Source organism: Anser brachyrhynchus, assembly GCF_964034855.1.
Source record: "Anser brachyrhynchus genome assembly, chromosome: 6".
NCBI classification, from domain to species: domain Eukaryota; kingdom Metazoa; phylum Chordata; class Aves; order Anseriformes; family Anatidae; genus Anser; species Anser brachyrhynchus.
The window spans coordinates 36,865,325-36,881,635 of NC_137700.1; the positions used below are offsets into that span (position 1 = coordinate 36,865,325).

The 16,311-nt window shown below is 34.3% G+C and overlaps 1 protein-coding gene across 27 annotated transcripts in view; it reads left to right on the forward strand.

Moving 5' to 3' along the window:
• The window catches only part of ATRNL1 (attractin like 1), a 519,237-nt gene that overhangs the window by 88,865 nt on the left and 414,061 nt on the right, over positions 1-16,311 (forward strand). For all 27 annotated transcript variants that reach the window (XR_013952819.1, XM_080597609.1, XM_080597608.1 and 24 more), the window contains one exon: positions 10,755-11,010. Coding sequence is in view for 26 of the 27 variants with exons in the window: in XM_080597609.1 (XP_080453735.1) it covers positions 10,755-11,010 (256 nt within the window). In the remaining variant the exon portion in view is untranslated. The remainder of the gene's footprint in view (positions 1-10,754; positions 11,011-16,311) is intronic.

The window sequence follows — 16,311 nt, forward strand, 5'->3', positions numbered from 1 at the left end:
GTTCAGTATTATGAGATTTTTCTGCATTTCTTTGCCTTCGCTTTGCTTTCTTGTTCTTATGCCAGACTGAACAAACAGTTGTTCTCTGTGGTACACCACTGATGACCTGTCCTCACTGTAAAAAGTGATCATTTTTCCCAAGCTTCATTGAGTTATTTACCCTTGAGTTATCTGTTTTTCCTTTCCAAGAGCAGCTTGGTTTCTTTAAGGCATAAGGAACAATATCAAGCATCTTTTACAAATTCCAACTGTATCAACCAGACCAGACTTTTTTTTTTTTTCCCCTTCAGGAAAATTCAGTCATTTGTAGGATGTAACTTCTGTTTTCAAAAGCTGTTTGAAATTTCTTCAATCTATCTTACTTCTTCATGTGTTCACTAATTCTGTCCTTTCTGTCTGCTGTTCCTAAGTCTCTTGGTATTGACACATGTTTAAGGAGGGAATTACACACATGAGACAGTGGTCAGCTGTTTCATTCTTAAATTCCTTCAGAATCCTGAATCCTGATGACCTGTTGCTGATTGTTTTGTCTTTTTTATCCTTTAGTTTGAGCTTTTGTTATTTTTGTTATTTTGCAATTTCTGCTATGGAAGTACCTGTAAAGTCTACTGTGAAGACTTCAAATACAAAAATTTTATTGCTAAGGCTGTATCTTCTCAGAATACTCTGTACTGTCTGTTGGCACCACAAATCATCTAGTTGGCTGTACTTCTAATGCATTTGAAAAACGGTATGGTAGTACTTTATATATAATTTTGCAGGCAACTCATCAAGCTGTTTCTTGGCTTGCCTTATATGTCTCCACATTTTAATCTCCTGGATTTGAAGCAGATTTTGAAGTACTTTTTCTGACTTCTAACAGTTCTCCTTTATCCTCTTGTAAGCTTGATTTATTTTGGTGTTTCTAGTGGGAAACTGTGCATATACATTTTTTAATTTTATTTTAAAATTAAATAAAAAGCATTCATGGGATCTGTGCAGCTGCCCTTAAAATGTCATCATATTGTCATTAAATATTTTATCCTTTCAGTTTCTTTTTATGAACAGTCTTCCTTTTACATAGCGTTCCTTTAGAAGTTAAAGAGAATTGCAGGTGTGGGTTTTTTTTTTTGCACCCTCTGCTGACTTGTGTTGCTCTTCCAGAGATGTTGAATCTGTACATACCATGGTTAGTATCGTAAAGCTGTTTTACAGCAGTAATATGACTAGATTCTTCTATGTGTGCCCCAACATTGACTCAAAAATTACTTTTCTCTGCAGTTCTATGATTCATTACTAATGTATTATCTGTTCTCTGAAAGGTTAATTCTGACTGCTATCTTTGGTTATAACTGTTCTTGTGGAATTCTTCCATTTTAGTTGGGAAATGTTCAAGTAATGTATCATTTAGCAGTTCAGAATGAAGGCTTAAAATATCATTTAGCCTTTTCTTATTTGACAATGCTAATATTTTCTTGAGATGTTCCAGACTGAAGGATAACCGGCAAATATCATAGAATGAGTTGGGTTGGAACAGACCATAAAGACCATCCAGTTCCCGTCTCCCTGCAATGGGCAGGGACACCTCCCACCAGACCAGGTTGCTCAAAGCCCTATCTAGCCTGGCCTTGAACACTTCCAAGGATGGGGCATCTGCAGTATTTCTGGACAGCCTGTTCCAGTGCCTTGCCACCCTCTGAGAAGAGAATTTCTGCCTAACATCTAATCTAAGTCTCCCCAGTTTCATTTTAAAGCTGTTACCCCTTTTACTATTGCTGTCTGTCCATGTAAATAGCCTTGTGATTCAGAGATCTTCCTTTCAGTGAGGAAATGCTACTCGTTAATAGTAATGAAGTACCAAACAAGTGTATAGTTAAGAAGCATTGTTGTTGTCAAAGGCACATGTTCATTAGTAATTAAAATCCACTAATAACGAACACAAACACCACTAGTGTCAAATAATTAACTACTAATACATTGGTTCTGCTAGCACTTATATCAAATATCAAAAGCTGCATGGGCCGAAGGAGCTGATCATATAAGTTGAAGAAATTTGAAGTGAAAATGCACATCCTTTTTACAGTAAGTTCTTAAATTAACTTGTTGAGGTAATTTTTTTTATTTTTCCTCTCACATATTCAGTCTCTTGAAAAGCAGAAGAATAATTTAGCATGAAGAGCAGTTGGACATTATATAATACCTAGAGATGGCAGTTTTGAGCTGTGTTTTGAGCTGTGTACTAGTCATTGTGTAACATTTTCTGTTTAGATGAGAGGGGAAAAAAAAAATATCCACAAAGAAATTAGATTAAGTTTTTGACTTGAGCTCCTGAGATTTCAAAGCCTTGTGCTAGACCAGAGTGAGAGCACAGAGCTAGTATTGCCTGATTGTGGTGCAAGGTAAATTGAAGCTATATAATTGACTCTGTGGAGAATGAAATAAGTTACTGTGCCCATTTCCCTCAGAAAGCTTCTTTAGTTAAAATTGAAGTACTGTACTTCTTTACTCTGAAGAAAAGAGATCAGAAGACTCCCACTGATGTATAGTTATAACAAGTGACTAAGACTTTTTATGCATTTATAGTGGAGAGAGTATAAAAGTGTTCTTGCTTTTAGACCAGCTAAACTGTTAGTGTTGCCTTCAGTGCCCCTTCAGACTGGTTATTGGAAAGGCGTTACCTATCTCTGTTAGCGATTGGTTCTCCCATATCTCAAAGATCATATATAGTTCCAGGCATCTTGATACTTGAAAAATGTCAACGTACTTTGAAATAAATCATAAAAGAAAAATGATTATGGAGAGACTGGAGGAAACGGCTTGTGAGGTTTTTAAGTAGTACATACAGCTCTTCTAAACTGCGACTAGATAGGATGTTAGGTGGTAAATTGAAAAATGCTAGATCCCTGGAATAAAGTACAACGGGAGTTGCATAAAGAGTGGGTATATGGTCAGTGCTGTGAACTTCTGGCCACATCACAGAATTTGACCTCATAATTAAACTGTTGCTAGTAGTCCTGTGGCAGTGGAAGGATGACTGGGCATTGAAATTAGATTCCTTTGAGACTGGAAATAGGAATGAAGCAAACAGGCAGGCTGATGTAGTAGTAATTGTAAAGATGTTTCCCAGTATATGAGCCATTTTATATGTAGACAAACTTAATTTGACTCAGTTGAGGTCTGTGAATGTTACTTCTAATTTTAAAGCTTTATTAAAAAAGGGTAATTGTTTTGATTCCTTTTCTAAATTAATTGGTATTGATGTTGAGTGTATATATACTTTTCTGGTATTTTTATTAGCCTAAGCAAAACAAGAGTGAAACTTTTTCTGCCTTAACGTGAGTGAGACACTCTGTTGTCTATTAGTTTATTGTTGTACTTTTATATGCCTACTTGTGTAGGCTATTGTAGTATAATTTGAAACAGCAGCTCTAGGAATGTAAGAGTCTTTTCTAACTCTTCTGTTAATACTTATTAGCCAGTCGTACCACCAAGTTGCATACTCTTATTATTTTATGACTTTCAATTACATCTTATGCACAGTTTGCTTTCTAATTCCAATTTGCGGACCTCGGAAGTCCTTGAGAACTGGGTAAGATGTGCCATTGCATGCTTCTAGTATGTAGTCTAGATAAGAGCCTATTCAGAGTTCCTCTGAAATTAAGTGGACCTTACTTATGAAGAGATTGTTTTCTTTATGTAAAACTGCAATATTTTTCATTCCTTTTTTCAACATTATATTCTAAGTGGTTTGAAAGTTGAAGTCTAAGCATGGTTGCCTTTTATGTTTAGTAGATCTTAAAGTAGAGGTCTAATAAATGCTTTTCTATACAGTCTGTTACTTAATCGTTTTCAATATATTTTATCTAAATATTCTGCAAAAGATCAGACTGACTTCTCTGTACTAAAATTTTGGCTTATACCTTAGTTTTAGAGCTTGGTTCATGTAGTTTTATTTGCATGCTTTTTTTTTTTTTTGGCCTGGTTTTCTGTACATGTAGGAATGTTCAGACAAACAAGTATATTTCAAGTTTTGCCTTTTCCAAAAACATGCTGCTTTATTTCACTGTCTTGTGTTTTGAATACAGCAGTGGTCCAGGAAAATGTCACTAGTTTAAGGTATATAGGATATATAAATACTTATATAATTCAATTAACTGATATTATCATTAAATTAACGGACTTAATTGAATCGTTCTCTGAATTAATACCTTTAACTAGATCCAGCAGCAGTGTGGAAGTATTTTAAAAATGAGAATCAATTTCATATGCAAAAAGCTGAAAAGTTTCTAATAGATTGCAAACACTGAAGTGAAATATCAGGTTGCCTGATAATGTGTCCTGACAAAAGTTATTGAAGCTTGTTGACTACAGGGAGATATAATCAATATTTGAACCCCGTGGATGTCAACAACATCTTTTTCTTAAGAAGGATCTGTTTCTTTTAGTAGTATTATTTGAACTACTCCTCGTAAATATTTATTGTCAAGGAGCTAAGTTCCTGTATTTTAATAAACCTGAGAAATACAGCTTACTTTGTTCAATAAAAATTATTTTTTTCTGAAATAAAATTTATATTACTGTGTCATGCAAGTGCCTATGAAAACTTCCATATTAATAGTGCCAAATGTCTAAGGTGCTATAGACTTCTAGTTTTGACAAGGAGACTCATGCAAGAATTTTTAGTTAATATACCAGATTGCTGGTCATTTTTGCAATTTTTTATCCTTTTAACTCTATCAAAAACAATAATTCATTTGCCTATTTTATGGAAATTCTGTACATTTCTTTGTTCTTATGAAACTTTGAGTGTGCAAGTATCCATGGTTATAGTTAATTTATTATTGATTTATTTATACTCTTAAAAGCAGAGGATTTATATTTGGATTTGGGGCCTTTATTCATTTACAGAAATTAGTGCTTTCATGTAAATACCTGTCTTCCTTCATTAGAATAATCCTAAGGATAAACGCACATTGAAAGTTTTTATTCTTTTTCAGGCTTGTAAAAGAATTTTGCCTTTTAAATTATATAGCTCAGACTGCTAGGCTGATTGCTATTTGTTTACCAGAAGTCTGTAATTTTTTCCTATACCATCTGTTTAGGTCACACAAAGTAATTGACTTTCCAAAGTGTGTTTTGTTTTGTTTTGTTTTTGTAATTCTTAAATGAAAAAAAATAGTTTGGATATTGTTTGTGATCATTTAATTGATTATTTTTGTATTGTTTGTCATACAGGAAAAAAAAATCTGATTTGTAAAACTGGTGAAATCTATTGGAAAGTTTTTTTTATTCCCTTGAAACAAACAAGCGATAGTGTTGGCTGTTCCGTTTGCTTTTATGTGAACAGTTGCCAAGAAACCAGCTGTTGTGGTAGGTAGGTTTCTTCCTATGTCATGAATGAGCGAGCTGCCTACTTGCTCATCTTACCTCTTACAGAGGTTTCTGTAAGTTTGGTAAATTTAGTAGTGTAAAGTAATATATCTGAAATGACCAAGGTTAGTATTTAGACTAAATACTTCCCTGCACTCTTCACTCTGCGATTTAAGACATTGCTAAGACAGAACCCCAAAATAAAAATGTGTTGGAGACCTTGCGTCTTCCTGATGCTTACTGCCTGCTGTTTTGTGTTCTGTCGTGGACAGTCTGCCTCTTGGCCCTTTTGCTCCTCCAGGCTGTGGAGTGCAGTTTTTAACATCTTTCATTTGCAACACGTGTCCAGATTGTCACTTTTCCTCACTAATTTCATGAGGATGCATTGTTTTTAAACCATTACTTGTTTTTGTTCACCTCAGTATGCCATCTTATTATGAACAAACATTTAGTGATCTTCATTGGTGTGCTCAAAGGTGAGCAACATTTTTGTCCTAGCGCTCTTGAAAATCTGTATCTGTACTGTGCCTGTCAGAAAGCTTCGCCTTTAGTGCATACCTAGGTTTATACTTGGTTTATAAGGGAACTCCTTATTTTCTTTTACTGTCTTTAGGCTGTTGAGGACCATTCGCACTTCGTTTCCTTTGTGTAATATCTTCCTAGACTTTCCAGAATATGTCCACCCTTGCGTGCCTAGTTTAATACCTGACTATTGCTTTTGTCCGTTATAAATATGCATGTAACATGTTTAATTCTGTAGTTCTTCTGTAGTTTTTGGTTCATGTTCAGTTGATCATTGCTAACTTGTGAAGTGTTTTTTAGGTTTTTTTTTTTTTTTTTATTATTATTAGAAGCTCCAGGAACTCTGTAATCCTAGAAATAGCCCTGAGCAAAGCTTAGTTAAATCTGTTTTTGCGGTCGATAAAGCAGTTGTCATGACCTTCTTGTCTTTTTCTCTATAACTCTGTGAATAGTCTCGTGTACAGGATCTGCTGTGTCATTTATAAAGATTGCTCCTCACAGGAGTGTTCTTTTATCTGAACTTGGAATCATTTAAGTAGAACTGTGAGGAGGACTTTGTCAGCTGTCTGACTAATCATTTTGAAGTTCGTGTGGCTCTTCAGGTCACCTTTTTTTTTTTTGTTGTCTTTGCTCAATCTCAGAAATCTTTTTTTAAATACTGTTATATTTCACTTGCAACTACCTAATTAGCTGCTTCTTTCTGCTGTAATCTGTTGTCTGTATTAAAAAAAAAGAAAAGAAAGAGAAATTAGTTGATTATGCTAGAGATGCTGATTTACCTTAGTTCTATTTGGCAGTATAATGAATGAGCTCTGAGCTATCTAGGTTAATTTTAAGAATAATATTTGCTTATGCTATTCATGTTTTACTAGCCCACAAATCCCCTATAATACCCCCCACCCTCCTGCCTGTAAATTTTAAGAACTAAGAAACAAGCTCAATCAGATCTGTTACTTCTGTTACCACGTTGCTTTCTTGGTCCTTCATCATACCTAAATGCATGATGCTTTTTATTCAGCACTCAACAGTGATTTTAGATGTCCCTTAGAGATACAGGAGGAAAGCAGTATTCCTGAATGTAATAGAGCATGTACCTCCTCAAAACATGTACGTAAGGCAGGGCAGGTTGGCCTGAAGCTTGAAGCCTGTGTCAAAGACCAAAAACCCAGTTAACGTTGACATGTTATTTCTCTATAAACACGATGGAATTAGGAAAGTACTGTAAAAGCTACTGTACAAAATGTATCTTGATACTGTAATTATGGACATTGGTCATTGCTGATGTCAGATGTATTTTTGAGATAATCAAAAATTGAAGATTTGAGAAATCTTATTTCTGGATAATTCAGTTGTAGCACCCTGCTACCTGGATACCTAATCTTGCACAGAAAAAGTGAGGTTGATAAATAGTCATTTTTCTTATGTGACTTGTTATGAACTGTAAATTCTACCTAGTGTTGGTCCAGTTTGTCCAGCTGAAGAACCAATTAGGAAGCAGGTTCACTCTTTACCATTGATGTATTTCATGATGAGTATCCCAGCAGGAAATGAGTCAAATGTTGAGACACTAAGTGTTTTGCCTCAGAAAGGAAAGGGGTGGTTATGTTCTGTGTGTTAATGTTTCTATCATGCTCTAGAAATTTGCAGCTGCCTTGACGTTACTCATTCGTGTAGGGTCAGAACACGTCAAGAAGTTGATGTTTTAGAAGTCTACAGATAAAACTTAAGCTTCACTGAAACAGAAATTGCATCCTGATTTTGCTTACCTTTTCTTACACTTCCCACTTCAGAACAATCGTCCACTGGAGTTTATTTTCATCTTTACCAGGAATTCTTCTTATCACTTACCCTCAGTAAGATATCTATTTAAAGCAACTTTTAATGCTCTTAATGTGTATTTGTATTTGGTTCTGATGAAAAAGTTGGTGGATTGGTTATCCAGTTACAGCTAATCTGTGTTTAAAGAAAAAAATAAAATAAAAGGGAGTTGGATGGTGAATGGTGTGTGGCCCAGGGAAGAAGAAGAAAAAAGATTCTGCATCATGTATCATGGAATATTGGGTCAACTCATCAGTAGAAGACTTTTGGACCAATAGTTGTGCTGTAGCACACTTCTTCTAGAAAACACCCTGCTATTCAAGAAAACTGAGGCTGTCAGGAGTCTAAAATGATATAAATACTTTTGTTTGCCATCTATTTTGGTTACTGTGGTTGTCCAAAAACATTCATAAGACTTATGGGGAGCAGTTCCTGTGGATGTTGCCTTCCTTCATGAAATTTGAGTGTTAGATTTTTCTTGACATACTCTACTCCATCTTTCTAATTAATAGTAACTGATATTTGAGAGCATCTTTCAAAGTAAGGCTCTGTGTTACAGGACAAAGATCTAGAAGAAGACTTCTTAAGAAATAGTAGGATGAGCTAAAATATAGCCTAGCAGACAGGTATTGCCAGAACAGCGTTCAAAGCAAGTCTTCATTCCTTACCCATGATAGCAATAACTATTATGGTATAAACATTGTTACTGTGGTATTGTGAAAAAAGTCTTGGCAGGTTTTTTGGGATTTGTTCTTTTAGAGCATCGAGATTTTTGATAGTGGCATAGGTGTAACAACGCACTTATTAAAAGTATCTCTTATTATGATTTTGTGTGTCAGCAGTAAAAATAATGATAGCAGGACAAAGTTTTTTGATTATTCTCAGAAATAAATTTTAAAGGGGAAAAGGTGAATCTCTGATCTCAGCTCTTCCTGTGACTGGCACATTCAAGAAAATTAAATGGAAATACTGGGATCTGGACAACAATTTTCAATTTTTTTCACTTTTATTTTTGTAAGCACCTGCCAGTTTATTTCTCAAGGAACTTAAATCTAGGATCATGTCAGCTGATTTGATTCTTGAGAAATTTGCTGTCAGGTTTTCATATTGTATCTTCCTTTCCGCTAGGCTTTTTAGGGAATCTCTTCATGAGGAGCTTGTAAGAGCAACAGTAAGTGGAAGAAATGGAAGAAGTCCCAGAAAAATCTAAGAGGAATATTTTCTTCTCTTGCTTTGGAAATAAGTTAAATTATACATATACGTATAAACATGTATCTCAGAAATTCTATTTAATATTTTTTTCTGAATTTTTAACTTAGTCTGTCTTGCTTCTTTGACATCTGTAGATTCCTCCAGTGTTTACATCCCACAAAAACAATTCTTTTGGATGTGTGTGCAGTCAGTGCCTCCTCACAGGTTTCCTGGGTCTTTACCCAAGTTCTTTGAAATATTGTTTTATCTCATAGGGAAAAAAATGATTTCAGATATATATACCTAATCCTAAGGTAAAGTCATACTGGAGGATGTAAATGTCTTTTGTTCAAAGCCAAGTCCTGACTAATCTCTAATGCAGAGTATCGTTGTGTAGGAGCAATTTTAACTTCCAAATCAAGAAATGTTTACCTACAGCAAATGAAAGAATAGTTAAAAATTGCAGAAATTTTAAGTGTGCTCTTAAAGACAGGTCAGGCAGTTTAATTGTTTGTTAACTGACTAATCTCTCTCAGGAGTGGGGAAGTTTTTCATCTGTTGATTGATTCTATGTTGTTTACTATCCACTAGGTATACAGACAACATCCTAACCACCTCAAGCCTGTGTTTTACCAGTCTAAATAGAATGTTAATCTACTGATCATTTATTTTTTACTTTTCTGTCAGTTTGAGTTCATCTTTCTTGAAGTGTATGAAGACGGTAATGCTCAGTTTACATTTCTACTTAGATCCCTTCAGCTCCTTTTAAAATAAGACTGAATTTTCCCCATGGTTCATTCAAGCTTCTTATGTGTTTTTTTTTTTTTTTTCCTGTGGCCCAGTAGTTAACTGTGCCTGCAGTTTTGATTTTTTTTTTTGTTTGTTTTTCTTAAGCAAGTAAGATTGAATTTGAGTTAAACCTGAGTATTTGTTATACTGCAGTATGCAAGAGACAACTGCCCAAACACCACATAGATTAGATGCAGACGGCATGTGGACTTGCCATGTCCTAGCAAAGACTAACCGTCATTCTCAGAACCAGAGGCAGTATTTTTCTACCTGGGATAAACTGTCCTTCAACAGTGAGCCAGTCAGTGAAGCCAACAAACTGAAATTCATTCTGTGACTTATATGCCTTGATTTGCTACTCTAGATGAAATTAGAGATATAGTAGAATCGGTTTCAAGTCAATTTTTAAGTAAATCACTCATTTATCTCAAACAGCAATGCCATCTGTTTTGATATGTGGTTCATGAAGACCATGCTGTTTTGCATCCCTTTAGTACTCAACTAACTCTCCCATTGGGATATGATTTTTAGCAAATGTGCCCAAGGGGGTGCTGTACAGACATGGTCCCTTTTCTTTGGGCTCATTTGTGAATGATTGTGAAGTTTCTGAGGACTTAATTTATGTTGTTATTAAGATAAAATGTTCTCCCTTGTGTATATGCCAAATTAAATTCCCATAGATTGAGTGTATGGTAAATCACATTTTAGTTCTGTGAGCTATTCCTTAAGAAAACAGTATAAACCCTTCTGTTTGTTTATTTTTTATTTTTTAATAGCTGCAGTATGAATTAGAGTCATGTAATTAAAGCTTTTCTGCTTGAAGTAATCCAGCTGAGATTCATTTTGGTGTCATTTTCATGGCTGGGTTTATTCTTCAGTGAAACGTTCTCCTTATCACTGTTGATTTAGCTTAAATATTGTTGTCTGGGACTAGTGTCTGATATTGAGCTGTTTAATGTAGTATCAGCTAAATGTGAAGATTTAAATCAGATTGTTCAGTTATGAAGTATTAGGCAGCACAGAAGTATGCAGTTCAGATGTTACCTTACTATAATCCATTAACTGCTCTCTCCCAATTTTTACAGGAGGACATCTACATGTATGGAGGCAAAATTGAAACAAATAATGGCAACGTCACTGATGAGCTGTGGATTTTCAACATACACAGTCAAACGTGGAGTATCAGAACTCCTGCAGTACTTGTACATGGCCAACAGTATGCTGTGGAAGGTCATTCAGCACACATAGTAGAGCTGGACAGCAGAGATGTGGTTATGATTATCATTTTTGGGTATTCTGCCATATATGGTTATACAAGCATTGTGCAAGAATACTACATCAGTAAGTCACTTTCAAATATTTTTTAGCTTAAGTACGCTTCCCCTTTTCACAAAGGAAAATATATATTTGGCAATATGAATAAAATCTCATATTTTTTCTAACTATGTAGATCAGATTTATTGTTAGCCAGCAGTATTCGTACGTCTTTGGAGTATAATAGCTTTGGCGATTTGTTATTCTGTACATGGCTGTGGTACTCTAAAGGGGGTAAAGGCTGAAACAAAAAATTCCAAATAGTTGTTAATGTTCTGATGGAACTTACTCTATTTACCAATATGCTTAATGTTTTTACTACATAGTTGAGTAAAAAAGGGTGAATGGAGTGAAAACCCAAGGGCAAAACAGAATACAATGAAGAGTAGTTACTGAAAGAATTAACTAAATTTGAAGATTCTTAGATTAATGTTGCTGTAATATATTCACGTGTATTTTCAAAACATAATAACATAGTTTATCCTTATGTGTAGGCTTTTCTCTGAAGTGTATACTTGTTGCGACTAGAAGAAATAAAAGAAAATTAAGACCAATATTTGTAAATAACCATCATGTCTGTCTGGAATTCCCCTTGCACCATAGCAAGCTTTTCTTATGGGTGATCTAAAAATGTTAGAATTAAATAGACCAAGACATTTTATCTTATACGTGATACTTCTAAGATATACTTTTAATAGCATGATCTTGAAAATAAACCTTCTTAATGCATCTTTAGGAATATTTATATACTCAGTAAATCAAATAATGATGTCTTTTTTCAGTCCTTGTTTTCTGTAGAATTGATCCGAGGCTCTTACAGTTATTTAAGCAATAACGGCATGCAAACATACAAAATTTCAAAGTAATATTTTTATATTAAGGCATAAAAAATGCCTTTCAAGTAGTTTCTATTTACTTGCTTGCATTTGTATGTGTGTGTACACCTGTGCAGACCCTGTTCGAGCAGATTTATGGGATGGGGAAGTACCTTCAAAACTTAGAGGGTTCTTATGTTTCCTAGAATTAACTTTGATGGTAGCGTTGAAAGTTTGTAGTGATATTGAAGAAAGAGAATGGGAATAAAAGGAAAAGCACAATAATGTGTTTTTTCCCTGTAGAAAAATTTGGTTAAGCTCCATGAACCTACTAAAAATCTCTCATCTTAACAATGATGTTACACAACAGTATTTTAAGGTTTATTAAGTATCAAAGGCCAGCTTTTTTGAAAAAAGTTTTGAAAGGATTTTGTTGTTGTTGTTTTGTTGTTGTAGTTTGTTTTTAAACTATCAGAGAGGAGGCCTTTTCTTGAAGACTTGTTAAGGAAGAACAACAACAAAGAACAATTTCTAGTTTTCTGCATGCTCATTCAGTTTAGTGCATACTTGAACTTTGGATAATTTGCTTCTCCATATGTTTATTATTTAGTGTGTAGAAGAAATACCAATATTGTTCTTACTTATTGTAGATAGTTTAATAATGGAAGGAAAATAAGAAGGTTGAGGAATATGTGATTCACTTTGCAATGTAAAAGTTTCTCTGTCTGGGATATTTTATTGCTGTCCTTATGGTTGAAATATACAACTTGTTGAATAAGTTTTAAAATAGCTCTGTTGGTGGAGGATTAGTAAAACAGACTGCAAAAACGCATATATTTAAAACAACACAAAATACACACACACACAAAAAACCAAGCCAAATTATTGCAGTTTCATTTTACCTCATTGTCTCCCTTGTCCTAAAACCCACAAATGAATTTTGTGGTAAACTTTCCTGAATTCTGTCAGCTGCAGCATTTATCCACAACTGTGCAGTTGTAGGATCATTTTTAACTGTGAAATTCCAGATAGCGGTTTGGACTACGAATGACAAGTTTCTAGGGAATTCAGCAGCTCAGAATCCAAATGTAAAAGGTATGGGAAATGATATAAGTACTGCTGTGAACCCACCTGAATTGGAAAGAAAACTTCTTAGAATAAAGCTCTTCTGATATTATAGAAAGAAAAATTAGTCCCTTTTTGTTTTCCTTTCAAAAATACGTTGCATTAACATTTCAAAATGTACTGTTTTATTCTTTCTAAATGCTATTAGCCATGGCTTTTAATTTTAATGAAGAGTATTTTTAAAGCTTTTACCAGTTGCCTACTGAAAGGAGGCATTGTGCAAAATTTTCTCTTTGATTCATAGGAAATGAAACTGCTAGTGATCCAGTCTTGTTAATGAACTTTCATAATCTTAATATATGGAATTGTGTTGCTAAAGCCTTCTTTAGTTACTGTGACCCTGATTTCCACAGGCTTTGAGTCAAGAAACACACAGAACTTTTTTAGCTTTTCCCATAGGTATGCGGTTCTATTAACAAGGCATGTAAATTGTATGCATGCATAGTCTCAAAATTTTTCTCATGTGTGTCATGTTAGTAAAGAAAGTAATTTCTATCCAAGTCAACTAAGTCTTGTAAAAATCAGACATGGTTTGCAGCTAGACTTTAACCATGTGAATGCACAGGAATTAATTACTACTCTAAGGGTATGATGGTTATTGCAGTAACAAAGGAGCTTCCTGTTGTCCTTTTTTGCTGTGACTGGAGTTGGGACTTTTGAGGAAACCATAAATCTCAGTATGGGAATTATGTGACTGATTTTACGAACTTGAACCATAAAGCTTTTCTGGGTTACTCCCTAGGGAAATTTATTTCTCTTTAGGTTAGCAATACCTCATAAACCTTCTGAGAATTACAGTGTGAGTCTCAAGGTGAATCTCAATGGTGTTTTGTTTTAACTACAGTTTATAAAAGCTCCTTATACATTATGAAACCTCCGAATAACCTACTGTGATTTTTATTTTATTCTTTAGAAGATAGAAATTTGTTTGGATCAGCAACATATCGCTCCAGTTTTTAGGCTATTTTTTTTATGACTTTAGAAGTAGGTTTTAGGTTGCTTTTGATTTAAAAATATTTCTTTGAAGTTAAAAGAAATGGCCCTATGATGTAATGTGTACTTCCTATTTTTAGTAAGTTAGCATGAACTGCTTAATTGCAAGGAAAAATTTTATAGTTTATTGTCACTGTAATTAAATGAAGATGGGACACTGAATAGCTTCTTGGAAATCTTGTGCTTTTTACTTAATCTGTTCAACGGTTTTAATGTGTTAAGGATGAGTCAGGCCAATGTATCTACCTTTGCTTTGACTTCTGCTAGATATACTACTGCAAATAACTTCTTCTAAACATCTGTTTAGAAGCACCTTTAGTTATCCTCAAATACTATTTCAGTTATTTGTTTTTAAATGATAAAATGATTATTGCTCAAATTTGCTTTTTTTTTTTGAATGTGAACACTCTAACTAGTCTTATATGAAAAAATAACTAGAAAAAAAAAGGAAAGCATTAAGAAAGAATTAGTTTTTGTTTTGAAGTTCTCTGGATTTGCATTCTTTGATGGAATGGTGTTACATCTTTGGGTGTGATTAATTTGCTCTGAGTAAAAGGCTGGAACGTATCACCTTGGCCATCAAAACCAGTGCTTTTTAATGTAAACACCACTTTTTATAACTCCCTATAAAATAGATGAGGATTAATCTTAAACAGTTTGGGTTTTGTTCACAACATTACTGGAAAATTATTTCAGGGCTTAAAATTTTAGACACTGCATATCATCTAAATCATAGCCAAGCTTTTATCAATGGCTGGTTTACGTTCGTTTGTTTTCTGGATGATATATTGCTTAATGTAAGCAGCTCATCTCTCTTCCTGGAATGCCCTTTGAATAATATTTATGGATACCAATCCTCGTTTTTGCTAGCCTAATTAAGGCAATATCATCTATTCCTCTCTCATTCTAATAGTTCATCTCTGCAGCCTTTGCACAAGGAGTTCACCTTTCTTGAACGTGGATGATTAGAAAAGCCTGTGGGATATTCTAAGTGCGATTTCACCAATGCCTGGCTAAGTAACCTTAGTCTTGCTTTATTGGGAACACCTCACTTGGTATGTGGTAAAGTGACATTTGTACTGCTACCTTTAGAAAGCCATTAATGGCTCATAGACTTTCTCTGATGAAGCAGTGCACCTACCCATTCTTCTCTGTCATCATCAACTGATGAGCTTCAGTTTCATAGAAGCTCCTGTTATTAATTCCAGTGCTCAATATCTTCAATGTATTGTTGAATTTTGATCTTTTTTTTTCCTTTTCTGATAGCCAAGATCATCAATTCATTCTGAATGTCATTCTGCTGCTTTTTTGAATTGATGTCTAATTTTTTTTTTCAATTACCATATTTTAAATTTGTGAGTGCTGTAAAATGCACTAATTCTGATCCTTTAGAAGGTTGGTTAGTAATTCCAGCACCTCTGAACGTTGTGCATTGCTTCTTCCCTGGTGCCCAAGTCACCTTCTGTTATAATGGCTTAGTTACTAATTGTTGTGGCGCTGTATAAGGACATTACTGAAGTCCAGTTATTGAAACCACCTATGCTTTCTTTTGTAGGTAATTGTTTTTTAAATATGATGTAACCGGTTTGGTACATTTAGATTGTCCAGTTTGCCATTATTTTTAACATTTATTTTTTCTTTTTTTTTTTTTTTGGAAAAAGAACAACAACAAAAACTTTGTTCTAAACCTTGGCATGTTACTGAGGCCAGGTTAAGGCCCCCATTTCCTCTCTCCTTCCTCTCTCCTCCTTCTGCTTTCAGCACTACGCCTCCTACTGTCAGCACTAAATTTTGTTGGTTTTTATTCATATGTAGCCAGATTTGTTTAAAGTGCTTGCTTCTAGATCTCCAGTTTCATTCACTGTGTTCATCAAAATTTTGGAATGGAGTCATATGTCCAGCTATAGTACGTGAAAATTCTTTATTCTTTTGCTTCATAAGATTCCTGGAAATGGTTGTACAAAACTCGACATAAAAGTTTAATTCTTTTTGCAATATTCTGGCCACTTTTTTCAGCACATAGCCATATCTATCTGTTTAATGTCTGACAGATTTAAATATCTGAAGTTATTGTAATGACTTCTCTGAGCATTGAAAGAGAAACTGTGTGGTAGATCTCTTGAAAATTCCCCAGATGTTGATGGAGAAATGTCATGTTTATTATAAAGATTCAAATCAAAAATCAAATTTAGAAGCCCTTATTACTGGAATTACTTTTTATGTGATTTTGAAAAATTATAAGTTTTGCACTGTCCATTAGATGCACAAAATTGATATCTGGGAAATTAACACACACACACCAGCTTCTTTTGTATTTAAAGTATAAATTGAATCGGAGTAGTAATCTTGCTAGTTCTAGGCTAATGAGGATTTTCAGGCTGTTGAGGTTGCAGAA